A 25,308-nucleotide genomic window follows, 5' to 3' on the forward strand; every position below is an offset into this window, starting at 1 on the left:
CATGGCTATGCTCAGGATTTTTTCATTTTCAACTCAAATGATTTAACAACCAAAGTCCGTGAGCGTGTTCATTGAAAAGAAGTGTCTTTTGCACATGCAAAGACGGGTTCTTGAGTTTCTGATCCGGTAGATCATAAGGCATTTATACAAAAAGCAAAAGTTCTAAGATTGTCAATTGAACCCAGCATTGGAGAAGTCCTGCTTTTTCACATTGAATAAGTCGTAGATGTCTCGTGGAACTTTGGTAGTCTGCTTTTATGAATGGTTTCTCACGCAAGAATCTTTTGGTGCTACGAAACACGGCTGTTATTATAGTTAAGATTAAAATTGCAAAACCAGAAGGCAGTTGATTCCTCATAAAACTCTGATAGTCTTGTAATCTTTCTTGAAACTGTCACCATGACAAAGATATACCACTATGTGACCATGCTTGGAATTTCTACCATTTTCAAAGCAACTTGTTTCACGAGAAAATTTCATGAATGTTTTTATTGTGAACAGTCTTTCTTGAGGCATGCGAAGATGGATTCTGAGTTTCTAATCAAATAGATTGTTCCACATTCATACGGAAAACTAAAGTTCTTGTCAATTGATCCAGGCATTACTTGAAGTAGGCCTGCTTTTACACATTAAATAAAATGTAGTTAGTCTGCTCCTATAACTCTACTCTCACATGAGAATAGGTTAACATCACGAAACACCACTGAACATCAGGAAACATTCCAGAACACCACGGAACATTCCAGAACATCAGGGAACATTCCAGAACACAACGGAGCATTCCAGAACACCACGGAACATTCCAGAACACCACGGAACATTCCAGAACCTCATGGAACATCACTTTTATTATAGTAAAGACTATTCCTCAACTATGGAATGCTGTCATGTGGTACAAGTTGTGGAGTGTCTGTCTACCAAACCGAATGTCATGAGATCAAACCCTGTACAAAGCTATCTTTTATGAAGCGCTTAAATTACTGTTGATATTATTTCTTCATTGAGACGGTTTTAAAAAAGATTGCGAGATCAAGGTTGTACCCTACTATAGATATATCAGCATTGCTGTCATCAGATTTGAAATTACCGACCTGGTTTTGTTTATTTTTTCAAATCGCAAAATTAAGTAGATATTCACAAATCTCCGAAAGATAAAGCACATAATAAAAGCATCTTAAAGAATTGGTCTTAAAATGTTATCATCAATGATCTTTTGAAAAGTAAAGGTGCTCATATACAAGCAATTTGTTCTGTTAGGATTCCATAGGAAGGATTACAAGTAGTGTACAAAAGTGTTAATGAACGTTTATTTGTTTAATCGGATTTAAAATTACTAACCTCGCTTTGCAATTTGCACAATTGCAGCAGTCTCACATTAGACACGTTACAATTCTCTCCAAGCTATCATAGGTAAAGATGCAGGTTCATTCTAATGGCATAACCTTACAGTTCATAGTATAGGTACACAGTTCTGCAGGCAACGCCTTAGGAGACATTAAACAACCTCTATCTGCATTTTTAACCTGTCATAAATTAATCATCCTTTCTATATTTATATCACATCGTCTCTTAAAGAATAGAGAAAGTATAATATTATTATGCTTTATTATGTATCTTGAGGTGTTTACTGATGTTATAAAAAATATCAAGGAAATTGACCCACCAGAAGCTGAGATATAGCCAGCCAAACATAGGTCTACATAAAAACGAAACTGAGGAAAAACCATTTGAAAACTCCGAGAATTGTGACGGATGATTGTTTCCATGATTTGAATGGATTTGGAATCAACAGCTGCCGATGAATTCGCACTCTGCTGTTCCAGCTATTCGTAGTTGCATGATATCGCTGTTTTCAAGACTAGCAATGTACTTTTCAAAACAGAACTTGTTGAAGTAGACTAGCCTTCGGGTCATGGTCACTTTTCAATTCATGATTCGTACGCCTGCCATTTCAGTCATACGAAAGTACCTGTAGCTGCCATTGCAGCTCTAGATGCAACTTAACAAATTGGTTCAATATATCAAGTTTGTAGCCCACAGGAGCGAGATGGTGGCTAAGAGTCATTGATATTTTCGGCATTTCTTTTTTTCGATATTTTGAATATTATTTTTAATACTTGGATTTACATTGTCTTTTAATATTATTATTATTGTCTCGTCATATAGTTTAAACAAGGCAACATAGAAGAATAAAAGTTTTATATCAATAAAAGTATTGATTGATAACATCCATCGTAATAATATGCATGTACTAATGTAAACATGTAATAATTCTATGTCACTGACCGTTCAGGATATTCCCACAGCCTTTGGTTTGTTAGAAAAGCTTTGCATGTGCAAAAATTTGGTTTGCAAGTTGGTTTATTTTGAATCTCTAAAATGGTTGACAAAAGAGAAATCAAGACGTTTTAGCTTTTTGCTGTCAGCCCTTCGTCGTCTTTATCTGCCAACTGCTGAATTTTGGTTGTTTGGAAATATTTCCTCAAGTGTCTTGCAACCTCTGTAGTAATAAAATAAACATTTTTTGTAAAGTACAACCTTAAAATTAAACTACATTGAACCCAAGACTTAGTTGTAGACATTCAACCAGGTTTTTATTAAATATTTATCAAGAAGTTAAGATCTCACAGCAGATAATGTATGTAGGCCTAAGTCTCATAAGAGTAACAAGTTATTATGAAAATGATTATGGACTGCCCTATATATATGCACATATATATATAGTGCGCATAATTTATATTATTTATATAATATATTATATATATATTTCTACCAAATTTATAATATATATTAGTATATAATATATATTATAAAGAAGCAGAAGTATGAGGCCAGAGAATCGGCTTCTTAGCTTTTAGCCAGCAATTGACGTTTTTGTTTACTTTGTTTAAGAAAAAGTTACTTCCACCTTTCGACAGACAATTACAAGTTGGTCACCAACTTCAACTTTTTTTTCTTTCTCACTCGGTGATAATAATTTCACACAGAGTCACTCCGGACTATAAGTCAAGCTATAAAAAACCCTTGACTTATAGTCCGGAAAATATGGCATATGCTTGTAAGAAGCCGTCACAAGAGTGTCTTGAACCTATAACTTCAGAACTTAGAATATTTTTGGATTCTCTATGTGTAATAGACAAGCAGTTGAGGTGTTAAAATATCATTATTCCACAGGCAGACGGCTACGAGGCATCGCTTTATTTAGTTTTGTTACAAGAAATACTCTGCTTGGGACCAAATCGCAGTTCCCAAAAAATGAGCTGATCTGGTGATCCTCCTTCATGCATATTTTACATTGAGCATGTTGTTACAGGCCAAGTCCTGGTTATTCCAAATACAAGTCGGTCATCACACGTAAGGGAACGCAACTTCCCAAAAGAACTTATTATGAACAGAGTTTGAATGTCAATCTTTGCGAGTCAGTTTTTTAGTTACTCCCAGTTTTTTTAATATTCAAAATTTCTATACTAGCGGTCATAAGACAAGGTGGGACCATTATAAGCAGCATCTAACATTAACTGCTGTGAGCAGCGTTTGGCCTTGACATCCTTCAGAAGTACCAATTTTATAGGTCAGCTTTAAACTTTGCCTAGATTTAGTGGCTTTCCATTGATTTGAAACAGATTCAATGCTAGTAGTAGTAGCAATACTCACGCGCAAGACCTAAAGCAATTCTCATGCATCCAGTGAAAGAAAGTGCTTCCGATGTCGCAATGACCTTCACCTATGTGCTTCTGGCACTTTACCGTACTGAGCTGGTCCTTGCAGAGAGCTGCAGAAAAGAGTCATATAAGTCAGTCTAATTTCCATTATGACGGAATTCATCCGTAAAATTCTCCCCCACTGCAACCTAAGACTGCTTCACCAATGATGAAACACTAGCCCCTGGTAGCCCAGTGCACCGTGACTGATCATATCATCAGGTGTAATAAGTACTGCGCAGTTATTTCACAATAATATTGTGAAATAATTGCGCAGTACTTATGTGAAGGCGGTGGATTTGCTCAGGTGGTAGAGCATGTTAGTCTGACAATCAAGAAGCTGGGAGTTCAAATCGTAGTGACAGTGAATCGTTTTTTCAATATTCAAATGAGGCTTGAGACAGGCAGACGAATGCAGCTTTAATAATAGCACAGATCCCAAAATCAGCTTCTTCATTTGGCACTTTCAAATTTATTCCCCACGATTAAGGTGGGCCCAATAACTGGCACTTACTTGGAGGGCGAGTAACAGGCTTAGGGCGGAGGTGAAGGTCATCTTGTGAAATCTGCCCTAACTTGATGAGAAGTGTTATCAGCTCCTCTGTAGCCAAAGCAGTCGCTTCCTAAAACAACATAATATGATCGGCATTGTCTCGTCTGCTCTTCTTTTCCCTAACAGTTTGCAGTACAGTCGATTTTTGACATAATTAGTTCAAAAAGTGATTTGTTTGAAATCCGAAACCATTTTTTTCATTATAAGTAGTTTAATTAATTTAATCTATTTTATTACAAAAAAAATAAGCTTTCAAACAGTTTACCATTTTTTTACATCAGAAAATCTATATTAAAGAGAATACCTGATATATAAAGTACCCTGAATTTCTCACTAAGACTACTAGTAGAGAAGCCTAGTCTGGTATTAGAAGAGTAGTTTGGTAGTTATATGTTATAATGGTAGTTATATGTTATATTGGTGATTATATGTTATATTGGTAATTATATGTTATATTGGTGATTATATGTTATATTGGCAGTTATATTGGTAATTATATGTTATATTGGTGATTATATGTTATATTGGCAGTTATATTGGTAATTATATGTTATATTGGTGATTATATATAATATTAGTAATTACATGTTATATTGGTGATTATATGTTATATTGGTAATTATATGTTATATTGGTGATTATATATTATATTAGTAATTATATGTTATATTGGTAATTATATGTTAAATTGGTAATTATATGTTATAATGGAAGTTATATGTTATATTGGTAATTATGTGTTATATTGGTAATTATATGTTATATTTTGTAATTATGTGTTATATTGGTAATTATGTGTTATATTGGTAATTATATGTTATATTGGTAATTATGTGTTATATTGGTAATTATGTGTTATATTGGTAATTATATGTTATATTGGTAATTATATGTTATATTGGTAATTATGTGTTATATTGGTAATTATATGTTATATTGGTAATTATGTGTTATATTGGTAATTATATGTTATATTGGTAATTATGTGTTATATTGGTAATTATGTGTTATATTGGTAATTATATGTTATATTGGTAATTATATGTTATATTGGTAATTATGTGTTATATTGGTAATTATGTATTATATTGGTAATTATGTGTTATATTGGTAATTGTATGTTATATTGGTAATTATGTGTTATATTGGTAATTATATGTTATATTGGTGATTATATATAATATTAGTAATTACATGTTATATTGGTGATTATATGTTATATTGGTAATTATATGTTATATTGGTGATTATATATTATATTAGTAATTATATGTTATATTGGTAATTATATGTTAAATTGGTAATTATATGTTATAATGGAAGTTATATGTTATATTGGTAATTATGTGTTATATTGGTAATTATATGTTATAATGGAAGTTATATGTTATATTGGTAATTATGTGTTATATTGGTAATTGTATGTTATATTGGTAATTATACGTTATATTGGTAATTGTGTGTTATATTGGTAATTATATGTTATATTGGTAATTATGTGTTATATTGGTAATTATATGTTATATTGGTAATTATGTGTTATATTGGTAATTATGTGTTATATTGGTAATTATATGTTATATTGGTAATTATGTGTTATATTGGTAATTATGTGTTATATTGGTAATTATATGTTATATTGGTAATTATATGTTATATTGGTAATTATGTGTTATATTGGTAATTGTATGTTATATTGGTAATTATGTGTTATATTGGTAATTATATGTTATATTGGTAATTATGTGTTATATTGGTAATTATATGTTATATCAGTAAAGATATATTATGTTGGCAATTACTAGTAGATGTTGTAGTCTGTCAACACTGGAGTCAACTATCTAAAATGGCTGGCCAGTAACTAACTACAATATACAATGTAAAGTCTGCAAGAACTTTCTTTGGTAGTTGTCCTCTACATTTCTCATCTGATCATTGTTACGCCGATTGTACCGATTGTAATAGGATTATAACTGCCAGGTAACATTGATTTCATGCAATTTTCTAATCAATTATGTTTACTATGTGCCTGATTTTAGTTGACAAACTTTTCATCTAAATTTCAAAATGGTTGCCAAAGACTTAGGCTCAAAATTGCAAATGCTGCTTTAGCCAATACAGCCATAAAAGTGGCATAGTGACTAACAAGCAATTCCTGGTTGCATAATTTAGAGGTTAATACAAAAGTTGTCATTTCAATAACACGTTCCACAAAATATCCCACATCATCAATCCAACTCTTGCTGCGGAAAATTTATAAATGCCTTATTACCTATACAAAAACATTGATCACAGATCACAGCGCAAGCAGATCTACCCAAAACTTTGCCACAATAAATTTAGGATATCGGGCTATCATTTTGTCAAATAAAAAACAAATCAGCTAGTTTTTTCTTACTCAGAAATTACAGCATAATATCGCAGCTTCCATTTTTTTTGTTTAGGATTGATGAAAAAAAAAATTGTAAACAATAACATGAACGTATTTTGGCTCGTGAAATTATTCAACGATTTATTAATTATATTATGATATTAATTATTCAACTATTTATTTGTGCTTTACATATTTCTGAGCTTTTTTCCAGTCATACTGCAAAAATGATTGTATTTTTCTTTTGCAGCTGGTTTTATTAGGCTAAGAAAAATATTAAACATGTGTTTTGTTTGTCAGAAGCATTGATTATGTGCAGAATTTTCTGCTGACTCCAAAAATTTTAGATTCAAGCTCCTCAACAAAAATTTTTTAGTTTCTACCTTTAAATACCAAGTACACATCAGCAAAGAGATTTTAGCATTAATTTTACATTTTTTAATTATTTTTACATTTCTAGCATATTTCTAATTTTTTACATTAATTCCATCAGAACGAGCAAAAAGTATTGTAGAACAACAATTAAGGCGTGTTCTTACTGTTGAAGATGAGGCACACTTGGTAGACTTGTAGCCTGTGTCCCTGTCAGTGACTGAGGCGCATCCTTTATCATCATTAACAACAATTCGTATAGCTCTGCCAGTGACCACAGTCTATAAATGGATATAAATGGTTTAAAACAGTGTTGCTGAAAAAATTTATTAAACCAAACTTTAATCTGGGTTAGATATATTATATACTAGCTGTGTTACCCAGCATTGCCCGGGTGTTAAAAATCAGCTTATAAACAATGAGAGGTAATGTGAGTTGCCTGCCACTTGCAAATAGCCTGGCACATTGCCAATGGAAAATTTGAGTAAGCTTAATAATAAGAGCTATGGCTTCTAGTGACGTTGTGTCATGACTTTGCATTGTGACCCAAAGCGTAGCGTATTTGCTCCCATATAGTGACATATATCGCCTTGCATATCTATCAAGCTTGTGTGGCTTAGTTAGTAAGGCAGTTGGACTGTGAACAGAAGAGTTTGAGATGAAATCTTCTGTCTTATGGATTCTTAAAGCCAAGATTTTAATATCTATAGCTGGAAGCTGGACATATACAACTACTGATAACCAACATTGAAAAATATATATATACAGTGAAACTCGGATAACCCAACCTCAGAAAAAATACATATGTATTTTTCTACTGAGCGTTTTAACTAAGATCAATTTTGCAGTAAGTCAGTCAGTTATTACAAAACTGCTTTACTATTAAAAACCCATTATCAATTTTGCCGATTTTACTTTAAATTTATCCGATTTTTACCTCGCTTTTCTTGCTTTCGGAGGGTTATCGCTAAGCGGATGTTTGGTAAAATTTGATTTTTGCAAACCTTTAGAAAAGTCGTTAATGAAAATATTTTGCCGATGTTGGTAATAACGAGGCCTAAGAACTACTAAAAGTCGATGTTTATCCCTATGGCTTGGAATAAAGTTATATTCTAAAGCGATAGTACCAACCGTCTCTGTAGCCGTTTGGCAAAAAACTGTTCGAGTTAACAGAGTTTCGGTGGAGTTATCCAAAGCCATTTATCATTGCGTGGGAACGGACCAAACAAATACGTTGAGTTAACCGTGTTTTCGAGTTATCCGAGGGCGATTTTTGAGTTTTCGAGTTATCCGAGTTTCACTGTATATAGAAATAGAGGATGGAAATATGGAAATGTTAAAAGGGTAAGTAACAAACATAGATATATTTAGATGTGACCACCATCTGATATTCCCCTTTAAACACCAACATGCCCAAGTGTTCAGCATAGATAAATCTTAGCTTTAAATTCAATGGAGGCGCACAGCATAATTTTCTTAACTAGTTCTATGGCCAAAGATCTGCTAGTTGGCACTCAGCCAACATTCTTTGTAAATACAGTTGACACTACTGCAAGTAAATCGTCCTTTCCGAGATTGTTTATGTTGTAGGGATTTTATGTTATACTAGCGGGAAAATACATGAAAAATCTCTAATCCGTTCTAAGATCTTTTAAAACTCACTCCTTTGGCCCTTCCAAAAGAAAAAAACTAGACATAATTTTTTCTAATTTCAAGACTGTACAGTAACTGTAGTAATAATCGTTTGTATCGACAAATCTTCGTTTTTTTCTATACCACTTTCACTTGGTGTATGGTCTATAACTACAGTGATTTTACGTTAATTTAAGGAGACTGCATGCTTTTAATGTAAATTTAAATTGTTGTTTTTTGTTAGTTTTTTAGGCAGCAGGGTTCATGCTGCACGAAAAGCAATAAAAAATATTGTATTTATCTAAATAAAGTGAAACAAAAATTTAATTTTACTATTAATAATAGTCATGTCTGTCTGTGATCATATACATGTATAAAACATATTGAAATTGGAAAGCAAGCACTTTTTATCAAATGCCTCACACTCCTAGGCTATGTGCTGCTCACCAACCATTGATACACTATAGACAATAAATTCCCATCAGTTGGCATGTTATCACTATAGGATGCAAGTGCTTGGCATCAGGCAAGTGTTATCACTCCATGAAAACTATAAGCAGTTTAAGCTGCTTTTCACCTGCCAACACCTGTTAACTCCCACAGATTTAGAAGACATCTGATAATGACATTGTTTTTATAGTAGCTTCCGCCATCTATACATCAAGGTCCTGCAGTTCACAATCACTGGGTTTTCATGCTTCGAATGGATCCGGAGTTGACCTCTACCGACGAACTCACACCCTACTGTCTCAACCATTCGGAGTTTTACTTATAATTTTTCCAAAATGACCGATGTACCCCTCATAACAGAATTGTTACAGTAGGCTCGCGTTTGGGTCATGGTCACTTTTTAGTCCAGGAGAGTTTAGTTTTAGCTGAGGAGAGCTTTCCTGGTTATTACTGATTTGAATTCATCCACAGTGTTTCTGTGACGTCAAATAGTAGTCTCAATATGAATGTCTTCGCACAAACTTAGTGAAGCAAACTGGCTACGAATATGTTCAGGTGTACCATTTCTACGATTCAGAGTTTTTTTCACTCTGAATCCATCGGAAGCACGGAAACCCAGTAAATGGTTCTTACAACATGGCATTGTTTAAATTCCAACAATTATTAGAGCAACGGAGCTCATTGTCATTTCATCTCAAACACAATAGCTCACTGTATGTCGACTCTTAGTATTAAAACCAATTTTGTGACCTTTCTCGATGAATATTTTGTAAAAAATTTATGTAAAGGGTTAGTCCTGTCAAGTTAAAAAAAATCTCATCGGAAGGTATGCTTGTTGTTTTAGGTTTTTTGTCTGCAAGGATGTTTCAAGATTAATATCTACAAAACCTGATAGCGGTTAAAAGGCTCAAAAGAAAAACATTCTCAGACATCCTCAAAATTGACATCACTAGTTATGCATATCGCTTATAAGCAATAATTATGTGGTCCCACCAGTGTAGGGTCCTCGTGTGGTTACATAACATTTATAGGAAAACAATGACTGATGTAAAAAGTTTTACACGTCTACCTGTTTTTTTTTAATTTGACAAATTATTTCAATATCAGCAAATCAAATGTGGTTATGGAGTATTCCAAGCAGCGGGTAGAAGATAACTCCGTGTTTACAGATATGCATAGAGCTAATTTTATGCTTATTGCAGCACCCCATTAATTTGTTCTAACATGTTGTCATTTGTCATTGTTGAAAACATCCGCAAATGTCTGAACCACTGTCAATGAGATTAATAACTGACAGCTTCTGACTATCCATCGTTTTTTTGACGTCATCAAGTCGTTTGCACACGCGCTCGTTCACGAAAAAGCAGCCATTTTTGTAGAAAACGATCGTTTTTCTTTGATTTATTAGTACTTTTAGGTGTTGTTTTGAAACTATAATAAAAAATTGCAAACAAAATCATCGTTTTCAAATTATCATTGCAAAAGATTTGTGTTTCTAACGAAAAGATTGTCTACAAAGATGGCCGACAACGATAAAATGACGTTACGAAAAAAACGAAGGATAGCTATGGTTAAATGTATAGGACGATTACTATGGTTACCCTGGTTGTCATACATAAATACTATGGCTACAATAGTTAGTACACGTAGTTACAATGGTTGCTATGGTTGTCATGGTAGCATACATTTAATATATGTTATGCTGACGAATTTGCAAACCTCCTAAATAACTAACGTACTAAAGCATCTCACATCTTTAACGTTTTTTGGTCCATTGAGTCCTCTAATGAAACCTGCAAGGCTGCTCATAACACTCGTGACGACAGCAGCTACCGCTAGCGCTGTAGCGACTTGTCGCTTATCTTCATGCTTCTCCTCTTCGATCACCTTTCCACAACAGGCCAGCGCTAGAAACAAGAGAGAGTTGATCAACAACCAGTTATGAGCAGAGCATAAGTGCATTCCATCAACCCTACTTATCGGTTCAAACAGAATCCAGACCAACACATCGCTTTAAAGGCTGGTTCACGCTTGGTCGCAGTTTGACGAGGTGTTGCTCTGAATGATTATTCATCGAGTGCGTACGCCGTAGGCTGGTGGCATCATCGAGGCAACAGGTATGTGGTAAGGCTTGTATGGTATAATTTAAAAAACATTTCTGGTTGTAATGAAATTATTTCCACGAAAGTAATATATATATATACACACGTATATATATTTACATATATACACATACATACACATATATATACATACATGTATATACACATAACTATATATATATTTATATTTAAATATATTTTTTTTACATATATATATTTATATGTACATATAAATATATATATATAATATAAAAATGTGTAATATATATAATATATTAAATATTTTTTATTTTATATATTTTTATTTCTTTTTTACATATATATATATGTCTATATATACATACATATATATATAAATATGTGTAAATATGGTGACATCTTCTAGCTTGTTAATGACAGTTTTCTATTCTGTAGAAAAGCTGTTCGTGTCAAAACAGACTAATTTTCTTTTTATTCATAAAACGTATATTTAAAAGGTTTTTGTGAATATTTGTAACTCATAACAGGTATGCTGTGTGTCAGCTGCGAGTATGAATTGGTTGGTGAATGGTCTATCTCAGCTTCTTAAAGGTTAACTGACAGCAAAAAACATGAATGTATTAACAGTAATAAATAAATACCATTGAGAATTTGGATTTCAATAATATTCTTGCGTAATTTTATCCCAGCGATAAGCTTTATCAACTCTTGGAGTCGTGTCAACTGACATACGGATTCGTGATCGATGCGAGATGGCAGCCATAAACGGCTCCAGCTCTATGTCTTTTTTGTAAAATTATTTAAAAATTGTTTCGTCAAAATCCTTCATAAAAATAAAGCATGCAATAATAGGTTTACAAAAAACTAGTTTTGATCATAGTTGGTTTTTGTAGAAGATTTTTTTTAATTATTAATTTGTATAAAAGAATTATTTAATGCAAGATGAGATGCAGAAGCCATTTAGTAGAATTCCATAACCGCCTCCCAAATATCATTGCGGGATGTACAACTGCGGTACAGGCTTTTTTACATTTTTTCACAGAAGATTTTTTCACGCAGAAGATTAATGTCAAGAGGCAGTAAACCAATCACCAGCTTGATAACAGAGCAGGTGAGTACTACTAGTTCTAGAGTTGTTTTTATTGCTGATCTTTATTATTTAGTCTGAACTTGAAAAAGTTAAAACGATTTTTGAATTTGTTAAAAATTGGCGGAAGAGACAGGAGATAGATCAATAGAACATTATTTATTAGACATATTGTATTTATTACATTATTTATTATAATGTAATAAATACAATATATTGTTATGCTACATTATATTATATGTTGTCTTGTAGAGAGACTTTGTGGAGGCTGCAAAAGTTTATCAAGTACTACAACATTTTCCCTGTTCTTTTATAAACAATTTTATAAGCAATTTTTAATAGTATGGAAGACTTTATTCGCACGCCAAAAACTGTATATAACAAATCTTTTCTAATTTTAGACGTAAAAGCAATTATTGTAATTTTGAACATTTTGCTACTTGGATATTTAAGAATTAGCCAATACGATGCAAGTAAAATAAGAACTAGCCAATGCGATGCAAGCAAAATAAGAACTAGCCAATGCGATGCAAGCAAAATAAGAACTAGCCAATGCGATGCAAGCAAAAAAAGAATTAGCCAATGTGATGCAAGTAAAATAAGAACTAGACAATACGATGCAAGTAAAATGCACGTGAGATCTAAACAAACATCATCATTTTAGTTTTGATGCCGATGTTATTGATGCTGACCTATTGAAATCAAACTGCTGTTAACTTCAACAGGTCAGCACTTTTTGAAGTTGAAGTGTTGACCTATTCAGCGCCTAGATTATTCATTCAGATTCTGCATAAAATTTGTTTTACAAAAATGGCTAAATTTAAATAACTAGTATAAGTTCTTTATGACGTAACTTTTAAAAAAATGGTAGAAAGAAATTGCAAAAAATTCAAAAAATTGCTACACAAAAATTGGAGATAAGTGTGGTGCAAACCGACGAGTAAACCAAACTTGATGTAAAATGGATGACACGTGTCTGTCATGGTGAATCTCTTTATTAGTGGTTACGACTACTACTATTGGTAGTGGCTATTACTACGTGGAATAACTATCTTTTTTCTAAATATTAGTTAAAAGTTGAGAGACTTTCCCGAAAACAATTATGTTTATATCGTCATTCATATTATTCAAATTAAACTTTTAATTATTTGTCAATTTGCCAAACTTGTCGATATCTGAAGAGAAACTGAATTGAGACTTTTCAGTAATAGTTTTATTGAATGAATATTTTTAATTTCCTCTGAATGAACTTTCCGGAAACTGATTCAACTAACACATAAGTGAGTTAGAAAAGATTTTAACGCAGAAGGAAACCCTTTTGCTGCGTTTGTTGATCCAATTCTGACCAAATTTAGGATTTACTGGATTTAGGAAGCTGGATTTACAACTTGCCTAAATACTTGTGAGTAAGTTTTAACTAGAGCATAATTTTTTAAGCGTACATTTAAAAAGTTATCAAGTTTGTTTCTGTATATCAACAAACAATCTTTGCAAATTTTTTAGTAATTTCATATGCATTAATCATAAATTAAAGTTGATTAAATTAAAGCTGAAGTAAATCAAGTGATTAAAACACAAAACATCTGTTAAAACAGCATCAAAACTAAAAAATACATGAAAATATTTAATTGAAAATGTAAGCTATTTGTATCAGTTTAATCTTTTGAAATTTCTGCTGTCTAAAATACTCTAAAATATTACCAAACCATCCACTCTATAGCTTTGCCCCACAAGCTTAAACTACTGAACAAACTAGACAAGCATAATGCCCACCATACCAAAACTTCTTTTTTTCAATACTATTGATTTCATATGTAGCTATTTTTCCCACAATCTGATTTGACTTTATCAGCATTGCCCGATGAAATAAAATTAAGATCTAACCAATTTTTATAAAAGTATATTTATTCTCGCCATTTAGACGATGAATATTAAAATTGAGCGGATTCTTTAAGCAAGCACTCACCACAAACTGCCAACATTGCAACCTGGGAAATTTGAAACTTCATGATTGTTGCTAGAGAGTAAAAAGGTACTGTCAAGTAATTGTTGAGAGCTGTCAGAGTAGTGACACTTTATTGCAGGTGACTTCTAATGCAGACTCCCAAGAGTGGATAGACTAAATGTACACCAGAGGAGCAGGTTCTTGTATGATTTCATTTAAGGAGTAATCTTAAAGCAGTAGTACAACTCATCAAAATTTTTATTCTAAGGAAATAATACATTGAGAAAAAAAACTAGTTTATATGATTTTGAAAATATAAATATGTTATTTTGTTATGTTATATTTTATATATTATTGTTGTTTTGAATCCACTACTAGTAATCTTGACATCACCTGAATTGGTAAAACATAGCCTGCAATTTCTTGTTGGAAAAGCATCTGAGAAAGAGCTTCATCAATGAGCCCCCTAATTTTATCACCTGCAGGAGCCTAAACATGTAGTTAAACAGCTGTCTTTATACAAGCACACGTACTAAATTAGAAATTTTTTGTAGCAATGAGCTCTTATTAACAAAAATCAGCTCACACTATTAACACAAAGCTCTTACTACCAAACACCGAGCCTGTGCTCACAACATTGACCTCTTCTTACCAAACATTGAGCTCTTGCTCGCAAAACTAAGCTCTTATTATCAACATTGAAGCCTTTTAAACGTGCCTAGATATTCTTGCCTTAGCATTAGATGGCGAGATTGTTCGATAGTGGGTGTTCTATAATTGTCACAATTATGCCATAAGCTTTTGATTATGACATTAATTTTGGCTGTAAGAGTTTTTCAAGTTTTATTAATTAAAATTAAAATTATTTAATTAAAATTAATTTTAATTAACGTCGTCGCCATTCAGTCGATCGGTGCACTTGTCGACATTAATTTAAAATTAATTTTAATTAATTAAATTTAATTTTAAAATTTTAATTAATTAAAATAGTGACCTTTGATTTTCCTTAATTGAAATCAAAGATTAATTTTGGTTGTAAGATTCTGATTAATTTTTTGTTTCTGTCAGAGCAGCAATAAAGTTGCCACGTCTTGTCAAGGTTGAGTACTCATTCGCAACAAGATAGCAGCGGAGGTGCAGCATCTGATGGGAATACAGCAATCATGAATCATGAAGCAGTCCCACCTCTAGCGTCTGTCAGCTGTTCACTCTAGTAGCCTTAGCCTTAGAGTATTCAGCGCTAGCCGGCACATTGACGGAAGTACCTTTACAACCTCTGGAAAAGTAGCTTATAATAAAGTAGGAAGTTTTCTTCCCGATATGCACCTAGTACTTCACTCCTAGCTTATTTGAACTTATTCATCTTTTAGTAAACATTTAACATTTTGTATTTTGAGCTATAGGGTTGCAAATATATTGTAGACTAGCGGAATGCAAGGCATTGCGTGCATATTAAAAACAGTGACGGGTAATGTAGTTTCCTGCCACTTGCTATTAGCCTGGCACATTGCCAATGGCTAATTAGAGTAAGCTAGTGTCAGTATTGCCAAACTTACTACTAAGAACCGTGAGAGCAAGCTTTAGTGATGTTGCGGCGTAACGTAATGCGGAGTCGCTATGCGTATTTTAACCTAGGTTACCACAAGTATTGCCCAATGAATTTAATGTACTAAATTCATAGATTGGTTGCACTAAATGCAAGTAGCTCTATCGGTTAGCTTGTCACTTGGTGAAAAAGAAGTTCCGACATCAAATATGCTGCAATACGGTTTCTTCATTGCTAGATACTAACAGCTACAGCTGAAAAGACCAAATCGCAGACATTACACAAAATTTGAGCTCTATATATGTAGATTATTAAACAATGAATTTTAATAAATTTCGTAGATCTTTTCATACAATTTGATAGCAACCTGGAATTGTAGAACAGGTGGTCTGGCCAAGGTATCTTGTGACCATCAGCTTAGAAAGCATGTCGACCAAGATACCCTTACATCATCTGGAATAACGAGTGTGATCACTGAGCAATCTTTTGAAACCTAAATATGTAAATCAACAGAGTTTAGTAAAACTGCTCAAGACCTGCTGTTACCAAAAGTTGGCTCAGGCTCCTGGTCTGAATATGAAATTATTTCCTTATTATGCACTGTTGCTGACTGACCAGCTACTAAAAGGCTGTATATTTAACTTCTTGTTATTTGGGTTGGATTTTGGTGTCATATAAAATCTATGTGTAACCAACAGAAGAATTGTAAGATTGAGAATATTTACCCAAAATGTATAATCATACCTTTAAGAAAACAAATATGTTTACCCATTAGATTACAAAATAACCAAACTAAAAGAATCATCACAGCCATAAAAGTGATATCACCAACCACCAAGATGCTGCCTCTATGACAGCACTTGTTTTTTACCAAATGTATGCTTATTTTTAACAACTACGAATCATATACTGCCTTTTATAAAAGAAGTCAGCACAGATACTGTGAACTAGTCAGCATTTTTATTCTAAGGAGCAACAACCATTAATATGCTTGCTCGTGGCTTTATGCCTTTATTGTCACAGTTAGCTTGAGATTTTAACTACATTTATACTATAATATTTTTCTGGACAAAAACGCTTTACTATATACTACAACCATTCTACTGTATGACCAGGAAAAGGAGCCAACAAGGTACATAAATATATTATTATGTTTTACTTCAATGTATGTTTTTACTGTGATTTTTTATCAAACTATTATGTTTTCAAGCATGCTACAAGCTTTTGACATTACATGACATTACACAGCTTCATGATACCACTGAATAGCTTTGCCATACTATTGCTTGCTTTGGATCTATTATAATCAACGCACATTATTTCATTGTACATTATATCATTATATTTTATATCATTTCATATTTTAGTTTTCACGGTGTAATTTTGTGTGAATTCTACAAGAATAAAGCATCAGTTGTAACTCAGAAAACCTGATCATACGGTACAGTGAAAACTTGTGGAGAAAGGCTACTCAACAATTGAAGGAAGACAACTCAACGCAAAGACAGCCCAGCGAAGACACCGGCACAGAAACTGTAAGTTACACACGGCACATACACACACGCCACTGTCTACTGGGACGTTTGCAAAAGCAAACCTTTCATTTTGGTTGGATATTGACTCTGACAATAGACAAGAGTAGTTTTTTATTCCATTTTTCAAGTTTGTTTATAATCTAAAAGAATTTTTAAGTTTTCTTTGAGATATTGGTGATATCACAACCTTGGCTGACTGTTAAAGCAATTAACAAGCTCACATAAAACACCCCACATAATAGGATACAAATTAAACAACCCTTTTTACACTGGTTGAAGCTGTGATTATTACGCAATAACAACTGTTTTATTTGCGTTGACCTTGTCACCTGTTTACTACCAAACAAACCATGAGTGAAAAATCTGTTGATGTGACCTCACAGTATGAGGAGCAGTCTACCCCAGCTACTGCTAATGTACCTGAAATGCAAAACAATGAAGCTAGCGCAAGCACTGAGCATGAAGCACAGCGTCATTCAAAAACTATTGCTAATCAAAAAGCAAAACAAAATCTACTTGACTCCATAAACCTACAATGTGACGTTAACACCCTACTGCTTGTTGAAATTAAAAACCAAAACCCTGACTTGAAAAGATTACAGACAATAAAAACGGACCTAGAAACCAGCAGTAAAAACATTCATGCTCTTTATAACCAGTTCAGAAAAACCCTTGATGAACCAGATAAGGTTATTAACCAAGCTATAGACAAGCTCACACATGATATACGACTGCTAATGGAGATGGTAATCCAAAAGATGGATAGTATGACAACCAAACAAAAGAAGGCAAAAAGCGTGCTATCAGACAAAACTAAAGTATCGTCAGTTGCTACCAGTGTACGCAGCTCCACTTGTTCTAAATTAAGATATATGCAAACACAAGCTGCTGCCGCAGCCGCTGAGATTGAAGCCGAATTAAAGGCTAGTAAAGTACAAGAGGAAATTGAAGCTCAGCTGGCTAAGCTAAAGAGCGCCAAAAAAAGTGCAGAGTTGCAGGGTCAGTTAGATGCAGAAACTCGTAAAGCTGCTGTTTATGCGCAGGCGATTGCAGAAGAAGAGCAAAACGATTCAAGTCTTTTGATGTCATCCGGCTTAAATGACAACGCCAAAGCTTTTCCAAATACTCAAAATTCAAACTCACTCAATTCACCGCCAAAAGATCAAACCAAATGTACCACAACAACTCAAGATCAAAGTAATACCCAGCCTACATCAAACATTAACAATCAAAATAGCACCCAATCCAAACCTGACATGCAAAATCCTAACAACCTGCCTGACGAAGACTATCAATCCAATGCTGACTCTGATGAGGAACTTGACCTTCCTATCCCTAGTGACGTAATGATCAGAAAGCTATCTAAACTTTTAACACACCAAGAACCTAATACTTTCACCCCACCTCATGATGTAAGCAATATAAGTCATGTAACAAACGGGCTGGCTGAAGCAATAACATCAGCATTCAATATGAACAGACTGCCACCTCCAGAACCAGTAATCTTTGATGGCAACCCCATAACCTATCCCGACTGGATATTTGCATTTGACAACCTTGTAGGCAGCAAACAATGCACCATGATTGAAAAACTGCATTATCTCAAGAGATATGTAAAAGACAAAGCTCTAGAGGCTGTTGAGGGTTACTTCCTTCTCCCAGGTCACGATGCTTATACACAAGCAAGGGCTGCCTTGGAGAGAAGATTCGGCAATCCCTTCACAGTCACTGAAGCTTTCAGGACTAAGATTGAAACCTGGCCATGCATAAGGCCCAAAGACACTGATGCATTAAGAAAGTTTTCAGATTTCTTGAACCAATGCCAAACAGCTCAGACATCGTTTTCCCAGTTGCAAATACTTGATGACAGCAGAGAAAACAAAAAGATAATATCAAGGCTCCCTGACTATATCATACGCAAATGGGTTAGATATGCCACAAACTATCACAATCGCCATAATGCCTTCCCCAAGTTTGCTATATTCACTCAGTTCCTGACAAGGGAAACAGATGTTGCTTGTAACCCAATATTCATGGAATCTATTAAACCAGAAACACGACCAAGTAGAAATGAAAGGCGAACTTATGCCACCCAGCAAAGTAGGCAAGAACAATCACAACCAATCACAAGAGCAAGTAACACAAGTAGCACTACTGAGTGCCTGTATTGTAACATGTCAAACCATACAACTTCTGAATGTGGTGTGATTAATAGATTACCGATCAATGAACAGCATGAATTCCTACGCAAAATGCACCTCTGCTTTACTTGTTTAGATGGATCACATGGCTACAGGCAATGCATCAAGCCGGCCAAGTGCAAACAATGTAATGGAAATCACCCATCTGCACTTCATAACATGAGGGCAAACACTGCACCTGCTAGCACACTACAATCGCAAAATAGTCAATATCAAAGATGGCCAGTTCAATCCAGCAGCAATCAAAATACTACATTGAGAGTTCAAGGTCAACAAACACAACCAAAACCAACGCAACCACAATCAAACTAAGCACAAACTAAACCAGCACAACATAAGTCTCCTGCTCAGCAAACACAAGAACCTGCAAAACCTCAAGCTCCAGAGAAACCAGAGTTCCAATGACTAGATCAAAGTATAGCTAAACAAGTGATCACATATAATACAAGCTTCCATGACTCCAATAGCTCATTATCATGGGTATTACCAGTTTGGGGTTCATGCAATAAAAACCCCGCTAAAGAAACTCTAGTCTATGCATTGATCGACTCCATGTCGGATACTACATACATAACACAAGCAGCAATGAACAAAATTGAACCAGAATGTATACCCACTAGCATTGACATGTCCACCATGACATCAGAACGCAAACCAATAGATTCACACATTGTACTTGGCCTTACAGTTAGGGCTTACAATGACAACCAGCGATATGACTTACCACCAAGCTATTCACACTTGAAACTTCCTATCAATTCGAACCAAATACCCACGAAGCACAAACTAAGGCAATGGCCTCACCTTGTAGAGATTGCTAATGACCTACCAGCTCACAATCACATACCTGTTGGTCTGCTAATAGGTAACAACTTCATGCATGCTTATCGTCCCCAGCAAATTATTGATTCCAACTCAGATGACGAACCATTTGCTATCAAAACTGCTATAGGATGGAAGATAATGGGTCATGCTAAAAAGAGAACCCTAGCCACATTAGTAGATCAACCCACAGCAAGACAATTTGTAAATTTTAAATTTTCACCACAACCTAATAAAGAATTGAGCAAACTCATAGACGTATTTAACACTGACTTCCATGATGCTCATGACAAAAGCCCAGGATTATCTATTGAAGATGTCCAATTCCTTGATATAATGAAACAGCAAACCACCATATCCAACAAAAGAGTAACAATGCCACTTCCGTTTAAATCTAAACCTCACCCGATCAACACTAAACATGCAGCCTTACACAGGTTCAAACTACTTGAAAAAGATTTGCCAAAGATAAAACATTCAAAGAACAGTACCACACATTCATGAATGACATCATCTCTAAAGGTGAAGCAGTGCATGTCCAAACAGAAAGCGATACTTCTTGGTACATACCACATTTTGGTGTATTTCACTCCAAAAAGCCTGATAAAATTAGGGTTGTATTCGATTATGCTGCCAAGGTGGGAGGGGTTAGCTTAAATGATTTTCTGTTACAAGGCCCTGACCACATGAATGACTTGCAAGGCATTTTACTTAGATTCCGCATTTACCCAATAGCCATAATGGGAGACATCGAGAGGATGTTCCACCAGTTCAAAGTCAGTACCCACCATCAAGACTACCTTTGTTTCATTTGGTATGACTCGGAAGGTTTACCCACCACATATAAAATGACAGTTTATTTATTTGGCGCAAGATCATCTCCAGCATGTGCAACCTATGGTCTACGCTATCTTGCAGACCAGTACAAACTCCACTCACCAGATCATTGTCTACCACATCATTTCATCCACCATAACTTCTATGTTGATGATGGTCTCGCAAGTGTTTCCAGTGAAACAGAGGCCATAAACCTAGTCAAGCAAACACAATCTTTGTGTGCCGCAGGACAGCTGAGGTTACACAAAATCATCTCAAACAGTCGTGCAGTCATGGCTGCTTTACCCAGGAGTGAGTGTGCCAGTGCTCTGGCCGACCTAGATCTCACGTCCAAACGACTACCTCCAGAGAGGTCATTAGGTGTCTTATGGGACACAAACACCGATCATTTCACTTTCAAACATGAAGTTCCATCTAAACCTGACACTCGTAGGGGTGTTCTATCATCAGTCGCATCAGTCTTTGATCCATTAGGTCTCATATCCCCGTTCACACTTAAAGGTAGAACGATTCTGCAGGACACATGCAAAAGCAACTCTGAATGGGATGCTCCTCTTGATCCAACCCTTCTCAAGCGATGGTCAGACTGGAAATCAGATCTGACCAATGTAAACCACATCCGAGTACCAAGATGCCTCACACCGAGTACATTTGACAAGCTTAAATCAGCTCAGATACACACCTTTGCTGATGCAAGCACCACTGGCCATGGCCATTGCTCATACCTACGCTTAGTTGACACCAACAACCGAGTTCATGTAGCCTTGCTAGCTAGTAAAGCTAAAGTTGCACCAATCAAACAAGTCACAATCCCTAGATTGGAATTGCAGGCAGCCTGTAGCGCTGCACATGCCACAAAGAAATACACTGAAGAACTGGTTATTTCAAATCTCACCAACCACTTCTACTCAGATTCTACTGTAGTGTTGGGATACCTCCACAACACCACAGAGCGATACCATACTTATGTCGCTAACAGAATAGCAACTATTAGGTCACTGACTGACCTTAATTGCTGGTCACATGTTCCCACAGACTTAAATCCTGATGACTTAGCGTCCAGAGGCGCAGCCATCTCAACTCTTATCAACTCATGCTGGTTCTCAGGCCCAAAGTTCTTATGGAACGAGCCTTTAGTCTTACCTACACAACCTCAGCTTACTGTTAACCCTGAAGACCTTGAGGTCAAACAACTACTCACCACACTAAAAACCACACTCAGCAGTCATACAATAACATTTGATCAGCGCCTGAGCCAATTTTCCACCTGGAACAAAACTGTATCATGCATTGCAGCCCTACAGCGTCTCATAAACAAAACTGTACACAAAGATACTGACAAGGCGCAACAATCAATTTTAAAACTAGTCCAACACGAGCATTTCTCAGCAGAAATAGATCGTCTTGAATCCAACCAGGAAATCAACAAATCAAGTAGTCTAATAAAACTCAGTCCCTTCTTGGATGATAAAGGCATCCTTAGGATAGGTGGTAGGTTACATGAAAGCACTGTGCTTAGTTTTGAAGAAAAACATCCTATCATCATACCTAAATCTAGTCACCTTGCAGCACTAATAATTGATCATTGCCATAAACTAGCTGCGCACCAAGGTAGAGAACACACTTTAGCACAAATCAGATCTATAGGCTTTTGGATTGTTAATGCCAGAGCACATGTACTAATATACTTGAACAAATGTGTCACATGCAAAAGAAACCATGGCAAACCACATGCACCCCAGATGGCAACTCTTCCAGCTGAAAGACTTGCAGAGATACCACCCTTCACACATTGTGGTCTAGATTGTTTTGGCCCTTTTATCACAAAAGATGGTAGAAAAGAAAGAAAATGCCATGGTCTCATTATCACTTGCATGTCCTCTAGAGCAGTTCACCTTGAGCTGCTAGAAGACATGACCTCAGACTGCTTCATTAATGCCTTACGCAACTTCATATCAATCCGTGGGGCTGTCTCTTCCATAAGGTGCGACCAAGGTACCAACTTTGTAGGTGCATTCAATGACCTGGCTAAGAATATGGAAGGCCCGCTAAACCACAAGCTTCATATCAAATTCACCTTCAATCCTCCACACTCAAGTAACATGGATGGGGTCTGGGAAAGACTCATCAGGTCAGCTAGGAGCATTTTGAAGGGGATGGGAGAAAAGTATGGTGGAAGGTTGAGTACATCTAACTTGAGAACTCTATTCTATGAGGTCATGGCTGTAATGAACAGCAGACCGTTAGGCGCAGTCACTCATGATCATATTCCTCTCACACCAAACATGCTGCTCACCATGAAATCTAAAATCACTCTACCACTACCAGGCCATTTTGAAGATGTAGACATCTATTCTCGCAAGCGTTGGCGCACAATACAGCAGCTTGCAAATGAATTCTGGCACAGATGGCGTAGCGAATACATTCAAACACTACAAGCAAGGCAAAAGTGGACAGCGCAGCGCGAGCCACTAGCGATTGGCGACATTGTTCACGTATTAAAAGAAGAAAGTTTGCGAAATGATTGGTCTCTAGCACGTGTAGTTGGTGTAGACCAGTCTCATGATGGAGAGGTCAGGTCAGTAAAATTGTTAATCGAATCAAAAGGTTATCCAAGTGACAAACCACGATGCCTTGTAAGACCAGTCAATAAAGTTGTAGTTTTAGTCAAAGCTTATACCCGTAAAAATTTACTAAAATTTTAGGTGGGAGTGTAAGATTGAGAATATTTACCCAAAATGTATAATCATACCTTTAAGAAAACAAATATGTTTACCCATTAGATTACAAAATCACCAAACTAAAAGAATCATCACAGCCATAAAAGTGATATCACCAACCACCAAGATGCTGCCTCTATGACAGCACTTGTTTTTTACCAAATGTATGCTTATTTTTAACAACTATGAATCATATACTGCCTTTTATAAAAGAAGTCAGCACAGATACTGTGAACTAGTCAGCATTTTTATTCTAAGGAGCAACAACCATTAATATGCTTGCTCGTGGCTTTATGCCTTTATTGTCACAGTTAGCTTGAGATTTTAACTACATTTATACTATAATATTTTTCTGGACAAAAACGCTTTACTATATACTACAACCATTCTACTGTATGACCAGGAAAAGGAGCCAACAAGGTACATAAATATATTATTATGTTTTACTTCAATGTATGTTTTTACTGTGATTTTTTATCAGACTATTATGTTTTCAAGCATACTACAAGCTTTTGACATTACATGACATTACACAGCTTCATGATACCACTGAATAGCTTTGCCATACTATTGCTTGCTTTGGATCTATTATAATCAACGCACATTATTTCATTGTACATTATATCATTATATTTTATATCATTTCATATTTTAGTTTTCATGGTGTAATTCTGTGTGAATTCTACAAGAATAAAGCATCAGTTGTAACTCAAACTCAGAAAACCTGATCATACGGTACAAGAATATTCAGTAAGCTTTTGTACTTTTCCTGTAGTTACACTTTGAAACGTTTGGTAATCGACATGCCAATGCAAAATATTTAACAACAAACATCTACATCTAACAATTAAAGTGTGTTAACAGTATTGGGAAATCGTGTATGGATGCCTGCTTAGCTTACGACAAGCCGATTCTGTTTATATTTTCAAGAGCATTGTTGTACAAATGATGGCTCGGTGATCTTCTCTGAACATGTCTGAGTCTAGTGGAAAGGGAACTGGCTAACATGGACAGCTGGATACATGCCAAGTTGCAGAGAGTAAAGCCCGGTTCCCATATACGCCGCAAAGCACCGGTGACAGCACCGCAGGCTATTGCGGTAAAATGGGAACCTACACGCCGCGGATCGCAGTGCACCGCCGGTGGATGCCGGCGGTCAACGCAAGAGTTTGCGCATGTTCAAATTTCGCAAACGGCTGCAGGCAAAACATTCCCGAAATGCACTGTATGGGTAAAGGTCACCATTATAGGAACGGCATGGCGAGTGAAAATTTTATTTGATTACGCAATTATATTTATGATATTATTAACGATGTGGCTTTATGTGAACATACATACCTGCCAACTCTCACGCATTGAGCGTGAGACTCACGCATTCACCCCAAAGAAAAAAATGAAAATGCGTGAGAAATGCGTGAGATTTTTGCCCCAATTTCCACAATTTTGTATATACTA

At 35.2% G+C, this 25,308-nt stretch overlaps 2 protein-coding genes across 2 annotated transcripts; one reads left to right on the forward strand and one right to left on the reverse strand.

Moving 5' to 3' along the window:
- Positions 1-2,384: 2,384 nt before the first annotated feature.
- LOC137398888 (uncharacterized) lies at positions 2,385-14,290 on the reverse strand. Its single transcript, XM_068085054.1, has 6 exons — positions 14,214-14,290; positions 10,832-10,986; positions 7,165-7,278; positions 4,216-4,324; positions 3,655-3,772; positions 2,385-2,500 (listed from the first exon to the last, which is right to left on the reverse strand). The coding sequence occupies exons 1-6, from the start codon at positions 14,254-14,256 to the stop codon at positions 2,440-2,442; spliced, it is 600 nt and encodes a 199-aa protein (XP_067941155.1). The 5' UTR covers positions 14,257-14,290; the 3' UTR covers positions 2,385-2,439.
- Positions 14,291-20,796: 6,506 nt separating this feature from the next.
- LOC137398328 (uncharacterized) lies at positions 20,797-24,581 on the forward strand. The gene is made up of 2 exons (XM_068084436.1): positions 20,797-23,711; positions 24,509-24,581. Exons 1-2 carry the CDS (start codon positions 20,797-20,799, stop codon positions 24,579-24,581), a joined length of 2,988 nt encoding a protein of 995 aa, XP_067940537.1.
- The last annotated feature ends 727 nt before the right edge of the window (positions 24,582-25,308 follow it).

The sequence above is a fragment of the Watersipora subatra genome, chromosome 6 (genome assembly GCF_963576615.1).
Source record: "Watersipora subatra chromosome 6, tzWatSuba1.1, whole genome shotgun sequence".
NCBI lineage: Eukaryota > Metazoa > Bryozoa > Gymnolaemata > Cheilostomatida > Watersiporidae > Watersipora > Watersipora subatra.

What these genes read in the sequence shown, in the direction of transcription:
- LOC137398328 (XM_068084436.1), top strand. Translation starts at nt 20,797, where the DNA reads ATGAATGACATCATCTCTAAAGGTGAAGCAGTGCATGTCCAAACAGAA. An exon ending in TCTCATGATGGAGAGGTCAG is followed by an intron (nt 23,712 to 24,508) that starts GTCAGTAAAATT and finishes TTCATATTTTAG; the next exon opens with TTTTCATGGTGTAATTCTGT.
- LOC137398888 (XM_068085054.1), bottom strand. Translation starts at nt 14,256, where the DNA reads ATGAAGTTTCAAATTTCCCAGGTTGCAATGTTGGCAGTTTGTG. An exon ending in AGTGTGCCTCATCTTCAACA is followed by an intron (nt 4,325 to 7,164) that starts GTAAGAACACGC and finishes ATGTTGTTTTAG; the next exon opens with GAAGCGACTGCTTTGGCTAC. An exon ending in GCCTGTTACTCGCCCTCCAA is followed by an intron (nt 3,773 to 4,215) that starts GTAAGTGCCAGT and finishes TCTTTTCTGCAG; the next exon opens with CTCTCTGCAAGGACCAGCTC.